This window comes from Pseudopipra pipra, chromosome 12 (genome assembly GCF_036250125.1).
Source record: "Pseudopipra pipra isolate bDixPip1 chromosome 12, bDixPip1.hap1, whole genome shotgun sequence".
NCBI lineage: Eukaryota > Metazoa > Chordata > Aves > Passeriformes > Pipridae > Pseudopipra > Pseudopipra pipra.
In genome coordinates this window covers 3,559,913-3,582,907 of record NC_087560.1, presented here as the reverse complement: position 1 = coordinate 3,582,907, position 22,995 = coordinate 3,559,913, and the positions used below count along the sequence as shown (strand labels likewise).

Here is a 22,995-nt window from a genome sequence, read left to right as displayed (position 1 = left end):
CTGGGCATAAATTAAATACAGCTGTACATGGCACAAAACCCCCAAACATATACTTGGGATCTTGACAGATGACTGAAAGCAGTTAAGGTCCCATGTTCTAACCAGTGTCCCTCCCTCACCTGAGCCACAGCCAAGCACAGCTGTGCCATGACACACCCTCCCCTCACTGCAGACATGGCACTGCTGCAGCTCAGGGATTGAATTTCCAGTATCCAGTCCCAGAGCCGACAGGCTGTAACTTGTCATGCCATGCTGACTGAGCCACTTGCAAGTGTTTGGTCACACACTCTGTGCATGTTTCTTTGTCTCTTCTATTGCTGTTGATTATTTTGGTCTTGTTCAAGCTTCACTTAAAGCTGAGAGAAGAACGTGCAAGAAAATGATATGGATAATCAAGTAACTGTGAATAAGCTTCACTATGCATTGGCCATATATTGCTGCTACTCTGATTAAAAACCAACCTGCCTGAACTGTATTTTCCATTGGATAATCCATGCAGAGGGAGAGGTGCCTGCATGTATTGCTCTGCAGTTGCTTACTAGCCAATGGAAACAGTTTGGGTGCCTTAAGATTGTCTGCCAAGGTCGGTTCAGTAAAGAATTTTTTATTGCTTGTGTTTAGGTCTGGTCTGTAGATCCCATCAACAAAATACATATTTATAAAAGGGATGCAGAATTTAGAAATCTAAGAGTTATGTCTGTTTGCTTTCCTCCCCCAGATTTGTAAGAGCAAAGCAAAGGAGTCCCAGCAGTATTATCACAGCCTGTCTATCCGGCAGAGCCTGGCCATCAACTTCAACATCCAGCAGGACTGTGGCCATTTCCTGGCTGAGGTGCCGGTTCGACTCCTGCCGTGGGAGGACGATGAGGCGCCGGACGTGGAAGAAGAAGAAGACCGGGAGGAAGAGGAGAAAGAACCTGAGCAGAAGAACAGAGACACGGCTTCCAGTGCGGAGGCTGCAGCCAAGGAGGGCCCCAGCAGGCCGGGGACCATGAGCCGGCCCCGCAGCCGCGTGGTGGTGATCACGCGGGAGGTGCCGCACCTGACCGTGGCCGACTTCGTGCGCGAGTCCGAGCCCCGCCACGCCAAGAGCCCCGACCTGTACGAGAGGCAGGTCTGTCTGCTCCTCCTGCAGCTGTGTTTGGGCCTGGAGCACCTGAAGCCATATCACATCACACACTGTGATCTGCGCTTGGAGAACCTGCTGCTGGTTCACTCCAGACCGGGAGGCAGCCCCCTGAGCCCCGAGTCCATGGAGCACGGTCCCAACACCGCCTGCCCAGCCAGGCTCATCGTGAGCAATTTCTCCCAGGCCAAGCAGAAGAGTCACATGGTGGATCCAGAGGTCCTGCGGGATCAGTCCCGCCTGGCTCCAGAAATCATCACTGCGACCCAGTACAAAAAGTGTGATGAGTTCCAGACTGGCATCCTCATCTATGAAATGCTGCACTTACCCAACCCCTTCGATGAGAATCCAGAGCTGAAGGAGAAGGAGTACACTCGTGCTGACCTCCCGAAGATTCCTTGCCGGTCCCTTTACTCTCAAGGGCTTCAACAACTTGCCAGCTGCCTGCTGAATCCCAACCCTTCAGAGAGGATCCTGATATCAGAAGCCAAGGGAATCCTTCAGTGTTTGCTTTGGGGTCCACGTGAGGACTTGTTCCATGCTCTGAGTACCTCCTCCAACCCCTCGCGGAGAGATGCTATACTTCAGAACTGGCTGGACATAAAAAGGACGCTGCTGATGATCAAGTTTGCAGAGAAGTCCTTGGAGAGGGACTGTGGAATTATTCTGGAAGACTGGCTTTGTTGTCAGTATCTGGCTTTTGCCACTACGGACTCACTTCATCGCATCGTGAGAATCATGAAGCAGCACTAGTTTGTAGAGCCTGTTGCTTTTCGTGAAGCACCCTCACCTCTGCCCCTGCCCTCACTCCAGCCTGCACTAGGGCTCACATTTTGTACAAGTGTTAAAAACAGCCTAGATATCAAAGCCAGCAACTCTGAGCAAATAGGTTCTCATTGGAGAAATTGCATCCTGTACCCAGTCTGACAGAAACTTTCCTTTTTTTGCCGGGCCCGTTAGGGATTGATTATATCTGTATGACTGCATCGGATCAGACAGTACGTGACTTGATTCATATCTGGCAGAAAAGGAGAGCAAACTTTGATACCACTATTTCTACCACTGCAGTAAACAAATTGCCCTCCTGTTCTGGGTAGTTTCTGTCATTTCCTGTGTAGCACTGGTTAGTGAATAGCAGTGACCATCAGCAGAGATGGATTAGTTGTAACTGTGAGATGAATGATCCACCGTGCCACAAAACACTCATTTGCTTCCATTCCACATACCACACAAAATTCTTCTCAGCTTAATCAGTCCCCCACAGGTGGGCTGTGCTCCTCTTTCCTTTGGTCTCAACCACAGACTTTGCTGTATTTTCCTCCCCAGCTGTGTTTTTCTTGCTGACTGTGGCAAGTGTCAGTGAGCATCTGTGTTCAGTCCCCTTCCCTCCTTCTCTGCCTCACTGCCTACCCATATCCTCTCTGCCCATGGATCCATGAGTTCAACAACGCTGCCTTAACCAGACCATTACCCTTAGCTTATGACCTCTGCATTAAAAAGCAGAATATGCACACTTTGTCTATCCCATTCACCAGTCTGGACTGTTGATGTACTGTAGCCATAACTGCATTTATACAAGAACAAGACAATGGTGGGCCACTGAAATTCCCCCTCCATCACTAAAGCTTGACTTGAAATGGATAGGACATACATAACCTTCTCTGACAATCACTGCTACAAATCAAGGATGAAAATAACAGCCACCTCTTCTGTTTTATTTTGGTCTGCTCTTGTCACTTGGGCCATACTGCAAAATGGGACTGAAATTGGCTCTGCTGGTTTGTTGGCAGGAGATAGAAATGTTTAAAGCTTGTCTGTGTGTAGCTAACAGGCCACATGGAGACACTTCTGCAGATGTAGTTCTCTGAAGGGTAAAACCAAGGGGGCAAAAACACTGTTTTTTAATTATTGAGAGAGCTGTTAAGTTTGGCAGCCACAGCTGACAGTATCGTGGTCCATGTTCCCCACAGGGGTGTCTGCCTGCCTGTCTCTGTTGTAACTATTGTTTTCTAATGTTGCAACAGACAACACCCGAAAAATGGAATGTTGTCAGAAGAACTCAAAGAGCACCACAGACAGAGTTTTGGATGAGAGAAGGAATTAATGGGGATTAAAGAGTCAGAATTTCTAAAAACTCAACCTGAAGGAGCTTTTTCACTTTTAGAGGCCACTGCTGACTCCCTTCCATGCCCTGACCCTGACAGCCATTTCCCATGGAACCTATGCAGTTGTACAGACAATACCTTTGCTCAGTATTGCCAGGCTATGAGTTGTTTCCTGAATCACTCTGAAGAACTGATCTGGATGCAGGGAAAAAAGTGATCCTGAATATTCTGACCCAGGTGATGGAAAGCAGACAGCCCTAGTTATGAGCCTGTGCTTCTCTCCTATGGATCTATGTGCAATTCTTGTATTATTTTTTAAAGCTGTACATTACAGTGTTCACTTTACACACCAGCCTTTACCTGATGCTAGATCTGCAGCCCCTTCCTTTACTTTCCTGGCACATAAATGCACAGATATCCATGTGTTCTTTTTTTTATGGATTGATGTTTCATTTTAATTGTTAAAACTGTGAGGAATCCATTCACTTCAGCCTTGAAACAAATAGCCACTTTATACAGCATATGCATGCTTGGACCAGATGCATGGAAACCGAACAAACAGTCCTGCAGGCTCAAAGTCAGCAAAACTAGCTCTGGATCCACACAGTACCCTGGAGGGGCTGACATGTCCATCTTGCTCTTCTCTGGCATCTCTCAGAGCTCAGCTGAAGGGCGTGTGGAAGCCTACATCGATTGTGCTGTAGTATAGACTGTCTTTGTGACCTTCCTGAAGATTTTTTGAAACTTCTGATGATTATTCTGTTGTTTGATTCACCTGTATCAGTGAAGGATCAGGCAAGGATAAGGGTAATATATTTTAGCGTGATATATTTTTTGTTTCTTTCTCTATTTTGCAAAAAGGTTAGGATGGCGGCATTGATGCAGAAAAAACAGGACAGTGCATTAAAAGCCCAAGTGCAATGTGTGTAGTTGAGGTACCTCCACTACATCAGGAAAGAAAGTTTCTACACTACTGCTGAGCAGCTCGTAGAAGAACCTTAACAAAGAATCCCACGCCGGGTGCAGCCCTGCTCGCTCTGGACACAGGAGGCACCGCTCTCGTAGGGTAACGCAGCGAGCACGGCGAGGCACTCTGTGCTCTCTAGTCGCCGTCAGTCAGTGTGTGAGCTGCGAGTAGGGCTTCTGTTCCCCGTGCTCTGTGTTGTGTTTGTTCCGTGGTGTGTGTGTGTGCACCCGCCCTCCCAGCCCCCTGGACAGGAGCCCGGCCCCACTGGCCACTGCAGCGATTCCCTGGGGCCGGTGGCTGCTCCCGTGGGTGTTCCCATGGGTGCTCCTGTGGGTGCTCCCGTGGGTGTTCCCATGGGTGCTCCCGTGGGTGTTCCCATGGGTGTTCCCATGGGTGCTCCCGTGGGTGTTCCCATGGGTGCTCCCGTGGGTGTTCCCGTGGGTGCTCCCGTGGGTGCTCCCGTGGGTGTTCCCATGGGTGCTCCCGTGGGTGCTCCCGTGGGTGCTCCCGTGGGTGCTCCCGTGGGTGTTCCCATGGGTGTTCCCGTGGGTGCTCCCGTGGGTGTTCCCATGGGTGCTCCCGTGGGTGTTCCCGTGGGTGCTCCCGTGGGTGCTCCCGTGGGTGTTCCCATGGGTGCTCCCGTGTTTACGGACCCGCGTTCCCGGTGTCCCTCCCGTGTCAGCGTGCACATGCAAAGCTGAATTCTGAATGTTAATGCAGCTGGTCCGATGCCTTCATATCTCTGGCTCTCCAATTTCAGTTTGTATCTGTTGTGATGAACCAGTACTCATTTTAGCTCTGCAGTATAATCAAGCATGGATAGATGTTCACTACCAATCTCTTTCTTGTGCAGCACTGGGTAAACTTTAGCAATTTGTAATGTTGTGTGGTCTTTTTCTTTAAAAAAGAAAGGATGGTCAATGTAGTCAAACCTGATCTGGCCTGAGCTCTTCCTCGAGGAGCCTGAGGCTGACTTTGCAGATCTGCCCATAACTGATGATTGTAACTTGTGTTTGTGGTGGTTCTCCATCCTGGCACCAGACCGTGCCACGTAAATATACAGGAATGTATGCATTAAACTGATTGTAAGCAAATCCTAAGAATGCTACAGCATAATTGCTAAGCAAAAGGAAAAAAACCCGCTCTGTTTGCAGCAGGATCCTGTGTATGACAGGAACAAAACCCCTGGCTGTGCATGTTAGAACTTACTTGAATATGTGCACAGATCTTGAATTTTTTTTTTAGCAATGTCGCACTTTCAGTTGAGCTCAAGAAATAGGAAGAGCTGCAAATCTAAGATAACAGTATTGACTGTAAATATATATTTTTCTATTAATAAAAGCTGTCATTCAAATATTTTTAACATGAACTCTAAAGATTTTTCCAGTGCAAACTAATTTCTGGGAAAATCAAATGCTTGTTTGAAGAATTATGATGAGTGGTTTCTGATCCTATTAGAGCCATTAAAACCCTCTCTAATGTTACAGAGAGAGCACAGTGATTGGATTCACAATGTTTAGTGCCTTGTCAAAAACCTGAAATGTAGCTGGTCAGTTGGTGGGAATCTTACTCTTTTCATAACAGCCCTAGAAATAATCCTGCCCACATAAAGATGCAAAATACTTTGCAAAATTAAATGCTGTACTTCATAAGAGACTGGGTTGATCTGTTCCATGAGATTTGTGTTCGGGGTTTATGGGACTGGGTCCCTTTAGGTTGCTTGTAGTGCAGCATAAACCTGAAGTAACAAAACTGTGGGCTTTCAAATTTGGGATCTGCACAGGGAGAATAATAGTGGATAACAAGTCAGTTGGTCTGGACTGACCAGGCACTGAGAGAAGCCTTTTGCTTTGACAATCTGCTGCAGACACTCTGCTGTGGGAAGGTGAGGAATTAGTGTGGGAGAAGCGGGGAAGGTGAGATGTGCTGCTCCTGCTGTAGGCAGGGGAGGTGCTGCACACAACCTCTGTTCCAACAGGAGTGCTGAAAAAACTACTCTGAGATGTTATGGAAAATGGGTTAGGTTTGTATTCCTTAAGTGGGAATGACTTATTCACTAATTACCTGTCAACCCTCAGATCTGATCTGGTCAATATGCATAACCAGGTGAATATAAAGAGAATCTACTAGTAAAAGCTTGCCTACAAATTTTCAGGAATGAGGGAATCCAGAAGTTTCTTCTGGAGCCCCTGGAATGTCCAAACATAGAAGCCTGGTCTCACTTCCACATTCAGACCTGATGAAAGCAGTAACTCCAGCTGGGATAGCACGTTACTGGGGCACAGATGAAAATGCAGGGGAGCGTTTACAGGGATGTTCCACCTTAAATCTCTTCTGCTCCACACATCCCAGCAGCACCCACGAGGTAGGAATGGATCACCTTGACATGTTAACACAAGGGAATTCCCACGTGTTACAGAGAAAAATATACTATTTAAGTAAGTTATGTGTTAGGGTTCAGCTATGTAGAGAATTTATTCAGCAGCTTCACACTGTAGGTCCTTAATTTTAACATGTATTTGCTGCTGAAATAAAATGTAACTGTTTCTCATGTCCCATCTAAATTAACTTTTTTTTGTTTGTAATAGCAAGTAAATCCATATGTAAATATATATGAAATAGTCCTATTTTTATTTAAATCAATTTTAACTTTTCTGAGGGATAGAGTAGAAACTGAGTCAGAGCTTTTAATGCACTTTCTTTTCCCCCTTTCCCCAAACTGGCTGTTTGTTCCTCTGTACAAACAGTACTTGGCCATTATTCCCTGCCTGACTAGACCATCAGTTTACTCTATTTTGCAGAGGTGGTGTTGGTTCTGCTGAAACTCCTGTAAAACCCCGAGCACAGTCAGAGCCCTTCAGTCAGCGCAGAGAGGGACGTGAGGATGATTCAGTTGTTCAGTGAGGTAAGAAGTGCAGAATAGAATTTTAAATACCTCTTTAAAATACACCTGTGGAAATCACTCTGTAAACAATCATCTGGATTCCAAACACTTCAACAGAAGAATACACAAAAACTACTTTCCAAAAGAAACACTGGAGAGAAATTTCTTTAGGGCACCCTCAGCTCCAAAAGGAGGAGCAAGTCTTTTTCCCTGCTGTGCTGCAGAGAATTTCTAGTAGACATTTGTCTGGATTTTATTATTCACCTGGATGCAGTATTAGAACGATGGGGATTTGGAGTGGGTGTAGAATGTAATTTAAATAACTTCCTAAAGGTCTCCTTGCATTGGTGCTCCACTCAGCATTTACTTGGAAACCACAGAATGCTCTCAGATCAAGCAGAGTTGCCAGTGAGAAATGAAATATTTCACTTACCTGTACATAAGCATTTTACCACTCTACAGAATTTGAGAATTTGGTTTGTACTTCAGACTATAAAGATATTTTTTTTCCATAAATCCAAGGGGAAGATTTCAGGGATTTAGAAGAGGTTGGAGCTTTTTTATATGGAGGGAATATTTGTTCATAAATATATATATATACATACATATATATATGAGTGCATGTGGGCATGTTTTAATATATATATGTATGTATATAAATTTTGTATCCCAGAAGTATTCTTTGCCCCTTTTTGCTTGAAAATATATATATTATATATTGTATATATAATATATATTTAAGAGTGTGTAAATTTTTAAATAGTCATTTCATAAATAACACCTCTTCAAAAATGACTCAAAACTTCTGCTTCCTTGTCCTTTGACTTGTTGGTATGAGAAGGTTTTGCAGTTGAAATCCTTGGGTTTTTTTCTTTTAAAACTTAATTATGCTGAGCATTTAAGATTATGTTCTTGTTTTTAATAAAAGGGGGAAATTTATTTTTAAATTAGGGATTCCAAAATCAATGGACTTTTTTAAATGGGATTTCTTTAAATGCCTTGAATAAGGGAATTTTTTTTTTTTTTCAATTTCAACTCAATTCTTGTGGGTAATTTGTATTTGGAATTCCTGGTTGCATTGCTTTATCTGGTGCTTCATATTGATATTTACACATTTTTATATCAATAAGTATATAAACTTCAAGCCTTCCTTTGTGATCAGGGGCAGTTACACTCTGGTTTGCTGTGGTACTTTGCTGTGTACTCTGTGGCATTCATGTTACTGTGTATATAAACTAGTTTTATTACACTCAAATCGAACTTGCAGTTGTGTAATTTTTCTCTCTTCCTAGACAGAATATGTATTTCTGAGGAAATTGCACGTGGCAAGTCCAGCAAAGGATTTTGAGAATAGCTGGGGGGTGGGTGCAACAGCACCAGCGTGGCAGGGACACACTTGGCTTGGTGAGGCTGATGCTCAGCACTCCAGCCCTGCCACCACAGAGCTCAGGTATCCCAGCCACAGGAATTCCAGTGCTGGGGACACTGTGCCACCTCCCACCTCTGGTGTGTTCCCCCAGCAGTCCCACCACAGCTGGCTCCATCTGGACAAGTGGCAGCAGCAGCAGCCCAAAACTAAACTGGCCACCAGCAGCTGCTGGTGACTGAACTGGTGCCTTGCAAGGCCTTCCTGGAGAGGAGTGACCTGGAGATGAAAACAGCCACTCTGGGACAGCCCTGAGCACGAAGGGAGCTGGGCCAAAGTCAGCCATTTCCCTAGTGTGGACAGGGCTTAAATGACCTGCTGTGAAGGAATAAAATTGCTCTTCAGTCAGATTTCTCTGTGCCGTGACAAAGCAGGATGTCTCCAAGGCAGTCAGTCGTCTGCTGTGGAATTCACTGCGTCTGTTCTGTTACCTTGAAACATCCAACCTGATGGAGGGTCTGTGGGAAACAGATGGGATAATGTGCATCTCCCACAGTCGTGCAGACACACTTCAGTGGCCCCGAGATCAAACAGCTCAATTTTGTCCCCGGCTCTGACAGGCAGCACTGGTGGCTGCAGATGCTGATTTATTAGCATGGAACAGATGACACGTGTACATCGCAGCAGCACTGTGCTCCTGCAAGACAGACAGTCCCACTGCTCACAAACACTCTTTAAAAAAAGCCAAGCTGAGAAAACACCCCGCGGGCTCTGTTCTTTGCACAGTTGCAGTGGCTTTGCACAGGTATGTCATCGGTTGCAATGATCAGAATCAGTCTCAAGTGTAACCACTACAGGCCATTCATATTTATTCCTTAGACACTGTTTCAAAGCCTTTCAAAAACAGTTAAAGCTATTGTCTTCATCCCTTTGAAAAAAACAAAGCTAGCTGACTCCAGAGGTGCCAGTAAATATGCAGCATGTTTAACAGCCTGACAGATATTTTGGCTTTGCCAGAGTAATCCCTCTTGACTTCAACAAAGTGCCACGGACTTAACTAAGCAAGAGTTGGATTATGCCATTTGTCAGTGGCAATCACCACCCTGCAGGGAAAAGATATGCAAAAATAAGCTGAAACCTTGTCAAGACATGATAATTATACTAGTTTAACTAAAATCTGTTTGAAATTAATTTAGTTACGTTAGCACAGACTCTCTTGTGGGTGTCCTTAAGCGGTGGCAGTCTGGCGTTCTCGTTTCATTGTGCCAGACATGAAGGCAGGTGGAGCAGATGCCTGGGTTTGGTTGAGGCAGGAATGTCTGTATCCATTTGTCACCAGCTCAGAAATTCACCCTGTGGTAGAGAGCCCCTAAGGAACTGTGTTCCTCTATGTGATAAACCTCCGTGTGTCCCTTGAGCTCTGCAGGCCACTGGCTTTGCCCAGGTTGATGAGCTTCCTGTATGAATCACACCGTCCTCCTCACCCAGCAGTGCTTTAACCAGGCTCAGAGGGGAGCAGCTCACAAGGCAGATTCTTCAAGTGAAGTGTTTGCCACAACCTATTCCTCAGAGGGAGGCTGAGGCTTTCAATTCTGAGCTAAGACAGCTCTGTGGAGAAAGACACTCATTAAAACACCACGTTGGGCCTTCAAATCCACTTCACGTGGTGCTGCTGCTGCAGTCTCAGGAGACAGCACCAGAGCCTCGTGCCCAGGCCACCCCTGTGCAAGGTGGGGGAAGGCTTCTTGTTATCAGTTCAGTGCTTTCAGATGAGCAGAAAGTCCCTGTCTGGCAAACAGATGCTGGGGGAGCCAAAGGAGGGCAGCCTGGAGGCCCTGAAGCAGAGAACTTGAAATAATAGCTACTGAAGCTGCATTTTCTGTTACATCTCCTGCTCTCTGTTACACCTCTCCTGACCCTTTGTTTTGCTGTCATTAAGGTGTTATTTTTGTTAAATTGCAGCTGGCAGAGTCAGGACATGCACAGAAGCAAGCATTGGACGTAATAGGCAGTAATTCAAGGAAAAATCACAAAACTCTACTTCTTATCCTGGAAAAGGAGAAGGAATGGGAATGGGGAGGCTTATTGAGAAGGTTTGCTCTTTTTGGTACGAGCCAGGAGCCCTTGTTCAACAAATACATGGAAAGCTGCTTTCTGCAGCTGTTGCCAGGTGTTTTACAGGTGCTGGGATGACCCCGTACTCCCCTGCACACAGGACAGCCCCAGGGACAGCACCTGTGTGCAGCAGGGCTGGGGACAGTTACAGATCTGATGTCAGATGCCAGGTTTTGCCTGATTTCATTGGAGTCTTAATGGTCCAGATAAACTGCAGTGAATAGCAGATTAACCTTGAAAAAAATGAAATCCCTGCAGTCTATCTGTAAGAAGCAATCTATTAACTTTGCACCTCTCCAAAGTGCAAAAGGACATAAAAGTTCTTCTAAAGAAAATGAAGAATTAAATCAAGATAATAAAATTCTCCTGGTTCCTACGTGGGCACTAAATTTAAATCAAGTTACTGTTGGAAATGGGCCAATAGTTTGCCCATGTACAGCCACCACCACAACCACCAAAAGAAAAGGAACATCCCATAACCTGTGAGCCAGTCATGCAGCTGCTCTTGGCCAGGGAAGAAAGTCTCCTTCCAAACTTTTTTCCACTTATATTACTGGAAAAGAAAGTTTAATACTCTGCCATATTAATACTCCATCTTCTGTATTTGTGTTTGTGTGGGGTTACTGCTGGGGCTGCGAGCACAGGACACCAGGGCGTGTTCCAGCCTCAAGAAGGAGCAAGAGGAGGTCAGGTGATGTTGTGGGACACCACATGACCAGTGTTTTAATGACATTACTTATGAATGTTTTAATACCATCCCCTGCTTCCTAAAACCCAGGCCCAGGGCGTCACCATCCCCAGCCCTTTGGCAGCAGTGAACTGCTCCCACCATTTCCCTGGGGCTGGAAGCATTTCCCATCACCTTGGAGGCTCCAACATCCCCTTCCCCAGGAACTGCAGCACAGGCCTGCTCTCTTCCTTGCTGTAAGGCCTTTTTTGTGGTGTGTTTTTGAGGTGATGTGGCTCAAACTGAGGGACTGGGAGTAAGGGTATCAGTATTCTGTAGAAATGTAGGAAGGTATTTCATCTCCAGCCCATAAGCACCCTATTTGCTTGTCCTGGGTAGGCATCTCCATGCCTGGACTCTTGACTTTTGAAAATTCTGGATGTTCCATTAGACTACTTAGGTTTGGGGGTTTTTTTTTTTAGGAATTAGCCCATGTTCATCCAACTCAACATTTCCTTTGCTGGGTTTTTTTCTGGGATTTTTTAAATAATTCAAATCCATCTGGAGTCTTTTACAACCTTCTGCAATTTATGCTAGTCTTGAATAGATTTCACTTTGTGATTAATCACTTCTTCCTGCAAATCAGGAAGACTGGAAACATTGAACTAAGACTTGTTCTTGGACACAGCTGTCTTGTCTTCCCTAAAGAATCTGTACTTGCTACATTAGTTTTGTTCTATGCTCACAATTAAAAGGGTTTTCTTTTTCTCCACTCAGCAGAAGTAAAATAAAAATACAGTATGAGTTTTGTGCTGCTCCTAAAGCACTTTACAAGGAGAGCATAATTCCTGTGTTACAGATCCAGGAACTGATGTACAGCATGGCAAAGGAATGTGGAAGAAGGACACAGGAAGCCATTTGAGGGGAATAGTGTGCAAGGATCCAGGGCCCATTCAAGTAAACCATCTCCTACAGTGCTTCTACTTACATGCTACTCCCCACTGACTCACACCTATTCACCATGACTTGAGAGCCTCCAGCAATTAAATGTATTGCAGCAGGATTTTTATAGAATTATAAATTTGTTTTGTCAATTTTAGCAATAGTTGCTGGAACACAAAAGTAACAAGATTACAGTCTCAAAAGAAAGGAATGCAAAGCTGTACCACTGGAGTACCAGGTCAAGCCACTCTGACATCCATTTCAGCTCCAGTATACATTTGAGATTCCTATCCTCTGTCACTTCACCATCCTCTTTTGTCTCCAGTGAGGCTTCAATACCTCTGTTTTGCAAGAGGCAACTCTGTCTTGGAGCATCTTTCCCACCTGGACCAGGTAGTGCCTGGGCATTGCTGAGCAGCCTTTCTTTTGAGGAGGTCATGGGCAATGAGCCTCATTAACATGAACAGGAGTCCAGTGGCCAACTGCCTGGGCACCCCATCAGAAATGTATCAGTTATTTCTTAACTCCCAAATTATGCTGATAATTTCAAACAGTCTCTGCTGGAAGCTTCAAAGGCCCTCATGTGATTAGCACGTCCAGTTCATGTTATTCCCCAGAGGAGTGTGGTCCCTTCTGACATGGTGTGACCTTTCATGACCATATCAGTGTAAAATACACTGAGCAGAGCTCCAGTGAGAGCACTGGGAACTTGGGCACAGAATTATGGCATATTGGAACATGTCAGGACTCTGTGTAAATCTCCTGTTTGCTACCAGGTATCTTGGAAAACAGCAAATTGTCAAGGCTCTTTCTCCTGCTGTAGCCAGGAGGTGCTCCCTTGGACAGTTTGGGATCCCTCATGCTGTGGGTGCCATTCCAGCACTGATGTACTGGAAAATGCCATCTGCTGGGCAGCAGAGCACGGGCTCCATTCAGCCTCATCACTCAGGCATCAGGAGCAGTCACAGGGGAGGCAGGTGTTAAATAACAGTCCAAGTCTCCTCCAGAGCTACTGGCTGACCAGAAGGGCTGTCATTGCAGCAGCACTGCAAATTTGACAAGGATAGTGGACAGTAAACTACCTACTTCAGATGCAGTCCCAAGGTGGTATTAGAAAGAAAATGAGAGATGCAGCACAGTCCCCTCAAAGTAATTCCCTGTCAGCCTGTGTCCAGCACTGCCAGGTCTGGCAGCTCTCAGTCTCCAGAGAACTGGGGGCCTGATGACACAAATCAGAGGACTGGCCAGTGAGCCTGACTGGTGCCTTCCCCACCAGCTGCTCAGAAGCAATTGCAGAGCTCTCCCCAGTGCTCCATGTACAGCCTGGATTTAGCTGCACAGCAGAAGTTCTCTTGCCAGCCCTGACTCCTGCCCTGGCCCAGGACTCTGCCAGGTAGTCCATTCTGTCAGACAACACACTGGACAATGAGGAGAGTGGCTTTCCCATAGGAAGGGAACTTGGCAGGCAAATGGTGTCTACCTACACTCAGAGAGAGAGGGCTGTGAAGGATGCAGGCAGAGTTCAGTGGAGCTATGCCCACTTAATACTGCTGAGCATCAACCTCTAAATCCCATTAGTAAGTTTAAATAAGTCTGAGAGGAAATGATGTTGGATTTACCATAGACCTCACTCCTTTTGGAGTTCTGTCAGTAATTTTCCTGCTGGGCTGCCCATGGCTGACACCACTGGCTGTGCACCTTAGAGGCTTGTTCCAGTAACAATCACCAGAAAAAATAACTCTTCCATAATATTTTCTTTAATGTTGCATGTCTTTGTAAGCCTCTCTTCTCTTATCCCTCTTTCTATTTTTTTTCCTTTGATTCTTTTCCAAGTTTTCCCTTTTAGTTATTAACTAAATGCCAACTCACTGTGTATTTAGTAATCAGATTATCTACTAATACCTGCCTAAAGCAGTCACCATTGATTAAAAAAGAGAGTGGTCATTATGTTATTTTTAATACAAGTGATTTACGTCCTCAGGCTGAGATTGAATTAAAAGAGAGATCAAATTAATGAGGGATTGAATTAAATTAGAAACATCTGATTGCAGTATTTCCTACATCTCCAAACTGCCAAAAGAAGACAGTGGTATGGCTGTGAATTTATGTTATCCTATGAAAAGGTACAAAGAACACCTTGTTTTAGCTGCATCTGGGAAGTGGGCCTTACCATGGATATTGCTGGGTAAGTGCTCCAAATCCACAGCAATTTTGGAAGGGGATATAATGTAACAGCAGAAGATTTAATCAGAACACCAGGCACGGAGTGAGTCACTGCTAATTCCTTATTTCACACAATGTAGGGCAGATTTCTGAGCTCTCTGCTCACCCACCTCCTCCCACACACACGTGGGAACCATCACCACGGGAGGGAAGTGCAGCCGGGGGTGCACACGAGCCCTGCAAGCAAAGCTCTGGGACACATTTGGGATGCAGGCAAATTGATGACATTCATCTAGTTATTAAGATTGCTTTTGAATAATTTTATCTTTTCCACCCTCCCCAAAGTGTCTTAATGAGGTATATGATGTGAAAACACTTCACTAGCTTCTAATTTGGATGCATTTATTAGTTCTAAATAGCACAGGGAATGAAGATTTCAAGCTTGCTCTCTACAGGGAGCAATCAGTGGGCTCAGGATGTTGTCTGGACTGAACTGAGCTCCTCAGTTTTAAAAGTGGTCTTTCTAATCCTACTTCTTATCTGACTAATCATCAACAATCCCATTGCTATTCCTGCCCTTCATCACAGCAGTGCTTGTGTTGCCCTGCATTTCAGTCATTTTAGTGAGACTCTAAACTGCTTGTGAGAAATGCTTTAACTGACTTTGACTGTTTATTACCTCCTGATCATAAATGCTGATTACAGAGCTGGGAAGATTGGTTTGTCTTTATTGTGAAACTTCCACATAGAAATACAGAAAATTATTTTTTTTTTATTATGTCAACGAGTTTCCTTTGTTTTTTGATTCAGTGGGTGCAGAGAAAAGATCATTCCTTCCAGGGTGAGAAGCTGCCTTACAAAAGCAATAAGCAAATCAAGAGAAAAATCTTGGCAGTATGAAGTTGTGACCTAATTCTATCCTTCACTGCATTTCCTCCTCTCTCCAAAACATCCAAAGTTCAAAACAGCTGCCCTTATACAGAGCAGAGCTACTCAAATAGGTCACTTACAGAATAAAGGCCATAACTGCACATAATCCCCTGAAACACAAACTAGTCAGAGTGCTTACCCGAGCCATGCATGGCTGGATTCTGGAATGCTCCACATCTCTGGAAAAGGCCTTCCTTGGGGTAAATGCAGCTTGTTTTACATCAAAGACAGAATGGCTTTTCCCTCCTGATTTGAAAAATCAATTGCAATTACAGTCAGAACAAATGCTGAAGTTCAGTGTGCAGCTCCCTGGGCTCCAAACTCAGAGAATTCCCTGCACGTGGCAGATCCCTGCCTTGGCATGCACAAGGAGGCTCCATTTGGGATGGAGATGTGCATTTTGCAAAGGTGCCTCCTCAGTCTGTGGAGGTGTGAAGGTAAATTAAGATGACCCCACTGCAGGCCACAGAGCTGGGCTGGTTCAGCTCAGAGCCCAGTTTGTGCAGGTAGGAGAGGAGCAGCTGTAGGATGTTCTCACATATGTGCTGTGTGTGAAGCACTGGAACAGCGTGGCCATGAGCCTTGGAAGAGCAGACAGGTAAATGACAGCCAGGAAAACTCCCAAGTTAGGAGCTCTTAATAAAAAGGCAGCAGATCCCTGGCAGAGCTCTCCTGTGGTGGCACCCACGGCTGGAGGCACCGAGGGTGGGGGGCTGGACCCTGCAACCATTTGCCTCAGCAACTGCCCCACACAACCCCAGGGTGGCCAGGGCTGCCCCTCTAAGTGTATTTTGAAGGGACTGTTATTGCAGGTTATTACAGTTAGAAATTTCCAAATTCAGTCTTTTGCCTCTGTTTTCACTCTGTTTTATTGTTGGGCTTTTTTTAACCAAAATGAATCAATAACAGTGGTATAGCACATGTTCTCCCTATTGCTTACATATAAATATAATTTAAAGGCCTACACTAATATATGCCGTGTTCTTTCTCGACAGAGAATTCCCAAGGGATTAAGACAACCAAAAATTAAGATTAAAATATGAGCTTTCAAATGATGAAATATGTATTTCCTCGATGGTTACAGAGTTACTGCTTTCTGTATTTATGGGGGGGTTCACCCCTTATCGAGTTAAATCTCAGTACAAAGCTATATTTGAACACTGATCAAGTTCTCCACCCTTCCAGAACCCCCTCACAGCCTCCTTGCAGGTTGCACAGCCATGAAGATGGACAAAGGTGTCACACCAGGTTTTGCATCAGAAAGCAAAGGCCTTTGGACACGCTGGGAAGGAGATTTGAAACAATGTGGTATCCCTGGCACACGTGTGATCTCTGCCCCTCAGCCTTCCCCTGCTTCACACAACAGCTCATCAGCTGAACTGCTTCCACTCCTCCACTGCTCACCTACTGTAGTGACTGATTCTGTAACCAGCTCAGTCCACTGTGCCAGACCATAAGAAACTGTTCTCTAATGAATTAAGAAAGCTGCTACATGAAAAAAAAATGAAATGAGCCTTAGTAACAGCATTTCATTCCTGAAGTATTTGTGTCATTACTGCTGGAGGAAGCATATCTTATGCTGTGTCTAGACTCAGACACATGATGTTTTTCTAAGTCCACGGGCTATTCTACTGAAACAAAGGAGATGCATTTTTTCAGTGGTAAGAAAAGAAAACTCATGAAAGGGATTCAGAAATACGCAGCTGCTGAGGTGATTGCCTGAGATATGTGGGATAGAGAGGATTATGGGTTGAAAACATGATATTCCAGTCCATTACTTCGACTTGAAGACAAAATAGAACTGTACAGAAATCTATGGTACTATGGTGTAATGTAGTGGAGAATTAAGCTCCACATCTTTTTACTTGCTCTTTGCTTACAGGAAGAGTAAAACCTCTCCAAGTCTGTTTCAGTGCTCAAAATCCATGTACCCACAAAGAGCTAAGGCACCCAAGGGTGATGCTCACAGCTGGATCATCCAGTTCATTGGTTTTGTGGAAGTGAACACCAACAACCACCACCCTGCACCACCCACACCCTATGGCCAAGTGGCCACCAAAACACATTCCTCCTGGGTTTGTTCTGTGGCAAAGTGACTGTGGCATTCCCAGGGACAGGAGAGAAGGGCACAGCCTGAGTGGATGTCTCAGGCAGGCAGGAGGAGGGGCAGCCAGGAGGGGCTGGGTGCCAGACAGTGTCCCTGTGCTTGCTGCCTGCTCCTAAGGCTGGCACGGTAACAGTGTGCCTTTCCTGGGGAAAAGGAAAGCCTGCCCACATTCTAAGGCATGGAGAGGAGGCCACCAGCACCAGCAAACCCCCAGCTCCTCTGCAGAGAGAACGATGACAGCAGCCAAAGCCTGGAAACAGGAGTGGAAGCACGTTTTTGTGCTTGTGAGGAAGTTGTATGTGGCAGTGAGAACATAAGGAGCAGGTCTGCTGGGGGACATCGACTGACTCGCTGTCTGCGACACGGCAAGGTACATAAATCCTGCTTTGGGCTCCTGCTGTGCAGGAGTCACCAGATGGTGCTCTACATACAGGCTTGAAAGTTCTTATCTTAGCGTGGGAACTTCGGTGGCCTTGGAGGAAATAACGCTGTTATTTTTGTGAAGCCTTTCCTTTAAAGTTTAACTGGCGTCTCAGTCTCTCCATCTCAAATCGGTTTTTGGTTAAGCTGTTTGTTCAGAACAGTTTTGGCGCTGGGATTTATGAAAAGGAATTTACAGGCATTAAACTTGTAGCCAGGTCTACAGGAAATATGGGAGAAATGCATAAGCTGCACTAAGATATTTAGTCATATAATTTTTACATCACTTATTTTTCCTGCAATGGGTAATACACATACAAAGCCTGGAAATCTGCCTCACAGTGGATATGACATCAGAGAACTAGGACCATGTAATAAAAGAAATCTTCTGAGGATGTGATGAAGATGAAATAATACTGGTAAGGTCGTAGGCTTTTCAGATTAAATAGCTACACCATTCTTATCAAATATCAATGCACTACCAAGTGTATCCATCTCCACATTTTCCCTCTGAAACTCTATAGTCATCCTACTTCAACTAAACAAAATTTCAAGACAATCAACAGAAATATTCAGATTATGGATCCCTCTTTTTCTTCATCACCTTTTAAAAGAGGATTCATCGCACTAAAACATATTAGAAGTCACACACACTACGGCTCTGAACATCAGGACAACAGCAATTTATCAGAGCGTGGATTTGATCGTCTCCTTGAAATTTTGGGAAGCGCCCAGGAGATGGCAGCAAATTGCACTCCAGGGTAGGAGACTCCAGGTGAGCCTGAGGGCTGCTCAAACCACCTCCGGGTTCGCAGTCACACGGGGTTTGTCTTCTACACAGTACGAACTAAATTCATTTATTTTCTTATTTGCGAGAGGCAGAAAGAACGTGAGACTTCCAGTGTTGCACTCAATCAGTGTGTAGCATTGCAAAACTATAGTAGCACTTTAAAGTTGTCATTTTCATAACATTTATAATTACTTGAAGCATTTATTTCCCCACATGAAGGCTACTGCTATAGGTTCCTTTGCATAAATTAAGGAGGCCATTAAAAATAGTTTCAGGAGGAGAGCGATTTGTTATGAAATGAAGGTCAATCTCATTAGATCACTGTAGCAGGGATCCTAATCACATCCTGGCAGAAACAAGGCATCTCATTACAGAAGCTGTATTTTGTTTGAAATATTAGGCTGTCGTTAACTGAGCACTAAAATACACATAATATTGGACAACATAAATTATTCCCCTGAAAAACTGCCCTGCACAGAGGTGGCAAAACAATAATGGGGATACTACACAATTGCTTCTGGATTCTGAGCCACAGTTGGGTTGATAGAATTATACAGAGAGCTGGTTTCAGACTGGGATGCAGCAAACTACAACTGGTAAGAAAGATGCTTAATTTTCCCTGGAACAGTTGGGGAGATCTAAGTAACTGCCAGCTGAGAAATACAAACATTTGAAAGGGAAAAAAGCCCTAAACATAGAGTCCAGAAGTAAACATTGCTTTTACAAATACAAGAGAAGGAGTTGCTTTTCCTTTTGTTATCCTTACCCATTTGGAAAGTACCAAGTGGTTTTTTCCAGACCTTTCACTCTACTTGGAACTGCAGCTGAATGTATGGATGTGTTTAAATACTTCCCTGGAGCTGTGTCACAGCACTGAGCACCTGGCAGGATTATGCTGAGCATCTGCTCCAAGCCAGTCAATAGGAACCAGAAAGGTACCTGATCAGGGGATCATTCCCAACTGGATACAGACTATCCATGGGAGAGAGCTCAGCAGTCACAGGAGTCCTGCTCTCCACAAGCTGCAGACCTCCTAGGTGTCAGCTAAGGACTGTGAGGTGCACCAACAGCCTAGGGAAATGGTGAGGAAATCAAAACAAGAGGTGACATGGATTTCCTAGTGCCATGACATTAATCCAGGGCGGGTTCTTCATCCACAGAGTGTGTGCTTTAACTGCAATACCCTCTTTCCTTCCAGTGGAACAGGGTTAACCATCAGTCCCCTGCAGAGATCGTGGGGAGAAGGCGGGTGTACAAAGGGAGCAGCTCGAAGCAGCTACAGATGGCACCAAGAGAACACTCTGGCAGAGCTGTTTTGCAGAAGCAAAGGCAGCCCCACTAACTGGTTTGTGAAAATTGCTTGGGCTTTTTAGAGAATTGGGATTTTTTTTAAAAAAAAAAAATGTTTATCAATTTTCCAAACGTGACGGAGAAACAGCAGTTACAAAAATGAGATATTTTAATTTATATTATCAGCTGCAGATTATGTAATGAACTCTGACAACAGTGCTTAGAGTCTGAGGCACCATACAGAGACCCCCCAAGTCACTGTGCCCCTCAAGCCATGTCCCCAGTGAGTCAGTGGATGTGTCACACCCATCATGTAACAGGGACACTGGGACATGCATGTTGGATGACAAGCCCATGAAGTGCTTACACAGGCCAAAGCATAAGAAAGTCTATTTTTTTCTTTGTCTTTCTGCCTGTCACTGTCTTCATATCTTTACACCAGCTTTAAAGTTTGCTTTCTGCGTGAAACACTTTCTTAGCAGGTAAAACACAAATATAAATATAGCTAGGGTGAGAGAGCTGGGAATTGGCTCCAATGGGTGCTGTAAAAGGGAAAGGGCAATACAGACACACAGAGGATGTGCAAGGAACAGTCATGGCACTGTCCAAAGGGCACAAAAGCTTACAGAAGGTGACCTTAACAGCTGAATTTTGAACAAAAAAAAAACCCCAAACAAACAGCAAGAAATGATCAGGTAAGGTGAAATATTTTCCAGGTTCTTGGAGGGTGAAGTCTCAGGAGCATTTCTGCTGAAAGCAAATAAACAACCCACACCTGCCCACGGCTCATTTCTGCCTATGTGTGGCCCTGACTTGGTGCACATTCTCTTGGGGACCATCCAGTGAACAGACTGGGTAAAAATCCAGGTTAAAAATACAACTTTCTTTTCCCTGAGTTATTTTTTACCATAATCTGCTTCCTCCTCCCGGTCTCCATGGTTACCTAAATACTCTGAGTGGTACCTTTGTTACTGCCATGTGAAGAAGTGGTATGGAGGGTGGAGAAGCCAGCAGAAGGCTGCTGGAGCTGACACTGCTGCAGAAAGGGAAATCTCATCAAAGGGTGCTCTGAGACTACACAAACCTTCCCTTTACAGGAAGCCATTTTCCAGGATAAAAGATCCTGAAAATGGAGCTGACTGGAGCTGGCAGGGAGCTCAGGCAGAAACTGCAGTGATGGGGGAGTGAGGAGGGAGCAGGTGCTATTTGTAGTCCGGTGTAAAACACTCCAAAGAACAGAATGGGCAATGCCACCATTTCTCACTTTTTCCTACAGCATGAAATGGGTGAACTACAGGGATTCGGTTGCTCTCCAGCATCAGAGTGGACTTTGAGGCCAACCTACACTTAATTCTTAACAAAAACAATGTTAATGTACCTCTGGGGAAGCTGCCAATGCCAGTGACGTATCTGTAAACAGAACTTTTCATATCTTGTTTTTTGAACTATTGTATCAATCCTTTGGATGTATATACAGAATTGTTTCAGATTCTAACATCAGGCTTTTAGCTTCAAACTGGTTTTCTGTGGTGCTTCTCAAACCTGAAATGTCTCCCTCCAGCAAGCCAACCCTTAGCATGACACAATGACTGCTATCAAACACAAATAGAGAAATAAATATCAAATAAATTAGTTTAGAGTACACAAACATGCCTGCATGCCATCCAGTGTATTTGAACAAAGATGTATTATTATATAAGTTCATGAAAATCATATTTAAATGCAGTGTCTTTATGACTGAAAATTATAGTTCATGTAAGTTAAATCAGACATAAAGAAAGTATAATAAACAAATCTCAACCTCTATTTTTGCCCTTCCTCAGTCATGAGCAGTGCTCCCAGTTCCTTCTACACCCCTTCACTGGCAATAAAATGGACCTTGCTGCCAACATTTGATCATTACCTATAAGCTCACCGTGTACAAGTCCATTAAAAAGTGAAGAAATGCATGGAATGACTCCTATGAGATCATTTACTTGCAGAGAAGGGCAATTAGTGGATTGCAAGTCATGACTGGCATTCTTGGGAGGCACAAAATCAGATGGGTAGGAATGAAAGTGGTAAGAGATTTCTCCTGCTCCAGAACACTTGAAAGACTGGATTTCATCACTGCTGCCCTCCCTACTTAACACTGACAGTCCCTGTTCCCAGCCCTGGTCACTGCTTTACAATACTCTGACATGGATACTCTCATTTGCTAACTGTACTTAATGATGAAAAGATTGATTAGGAAAATGTTTGTCAGGTAATCAGTCATTTTTACTATGCACTCATCGATGTTCATGGACCTTTCCAGGCTATTATACACTTCAAAGAAGCTCATGATTATCTCCTCAGGAGCTGGTGAAAAAGCATGAGATTATTCTTTACATTATTCATTCAAGTGGAGTTAACTCATTTCTATAACATTTTGTAAACTGTTTGTCCCAAAAGCAAGAATACACTTTTACTTTTCTAATGCATGCCTGCAAATGGAAATTACCTCTGCTGTGCAATTGTCTACAGGTCTGTCTAGATGAGTGATTTATGGCAGTCCAGACTCAATTCCATCAGTGCAAAGTGCACTGTGTCCACAGAATTTAACTCCTGGTGTTTATATTAAAAAATGGAGAGTAGAATCAAGCATAATTAAACTGAAGGGCAAGTTACATCCTTATTGGATCTGCTTGCACATTTGTCTGGGCACTTCTGGGTCTGCAAAACAGCTTCTCAAGCCACTTACCTTAACCAGCCCTTCAGCCAACCTGTCCAGCCTGTGCCATGCTGCACTTGGACTCGGGGAGGTCCCCAATCCTGCAGTTAATGTTTTGCTGGCACACTTGCATTCTGCATTTGAGAACTTCAGGCTGCTCTTGCCCCGTGCCCACCCCAGCCTTTGATGCCCTCACTCTCTCAGAGCCCATGGAAGCCCATAACCTCCTTGTACACGTTTCTGGTACACCTTTCTGAAAATACTGCTGTGGTGACAGTCGGGAGCTTAGTGCTGTGTAATGCTGAATAAGCATTCTCTGAGGAGTTTCAAAGAGGCTTAAACTGTATTAAAGACAAAAGCACATCTCAGCAGTCAAGCTAGTGTGCACATCAAGCAAGAGATCTAAGCACCAAAGCTGTGCTGGAGACAGT

At 44.6% G+C, this 22,995-nt stretch overlaps 1 protein-coding gene and 1 long non-coding RNA gene across 10 annotated transcripts in view; both read left to right on the top strand.

Annotated features, from left to right (window-relative positions):
• Nucleotides 1-2,214, top strand: part of PEAK1 (pseudopodium enriched atypical kinase 1) — a 106,403-nt gene extending 104,189 nt beyond the window's left edge. For all 8 annotated transcript variants that reach the window (XM_064668458.1, XM_064668459.1, XM_064668451.1 and 5 more), the window contains one exon: nucleotides 719-2,214. In XM_064668458.1, coding sequence (XP_064524528.1) covers nucleotides 719-1,879 — 1,161 coding nt within the window. In that variant the 3' untranslated portion in view covers nucleotides 1,880-2,214. The remainder of the gene's footprint in view (nucleotides 1-718) is intronic.
• Nucleotides 2,215-17,385: 15,171 nt separating this feature from the next.
• LOC135420716 (uncharacterized) lies at nucleotides 17,386-22,626 on the top strand. 2 transcript variants are annotated; one of them, XR_010433691.1, is made up of 3 exons: nucleotides 17,386-17,742; nucleotides 19,781-19,927; nucleotides 21,149-22,626. It is a non-coding gene; the product is annotated as an uncharacterized LOC135420716 (long non-coding RNA). The 2 variants fall into 2 exon arrangements; XR_010433690.1 differs by lacking the exon at nucleotides 21,149-22,626 and having other exon boundaries at nucleotides 19,781-20,597.
• The last annotated feature ends 369 nt before the right edge of the window (nucleotides 22,627-22,995 follow it).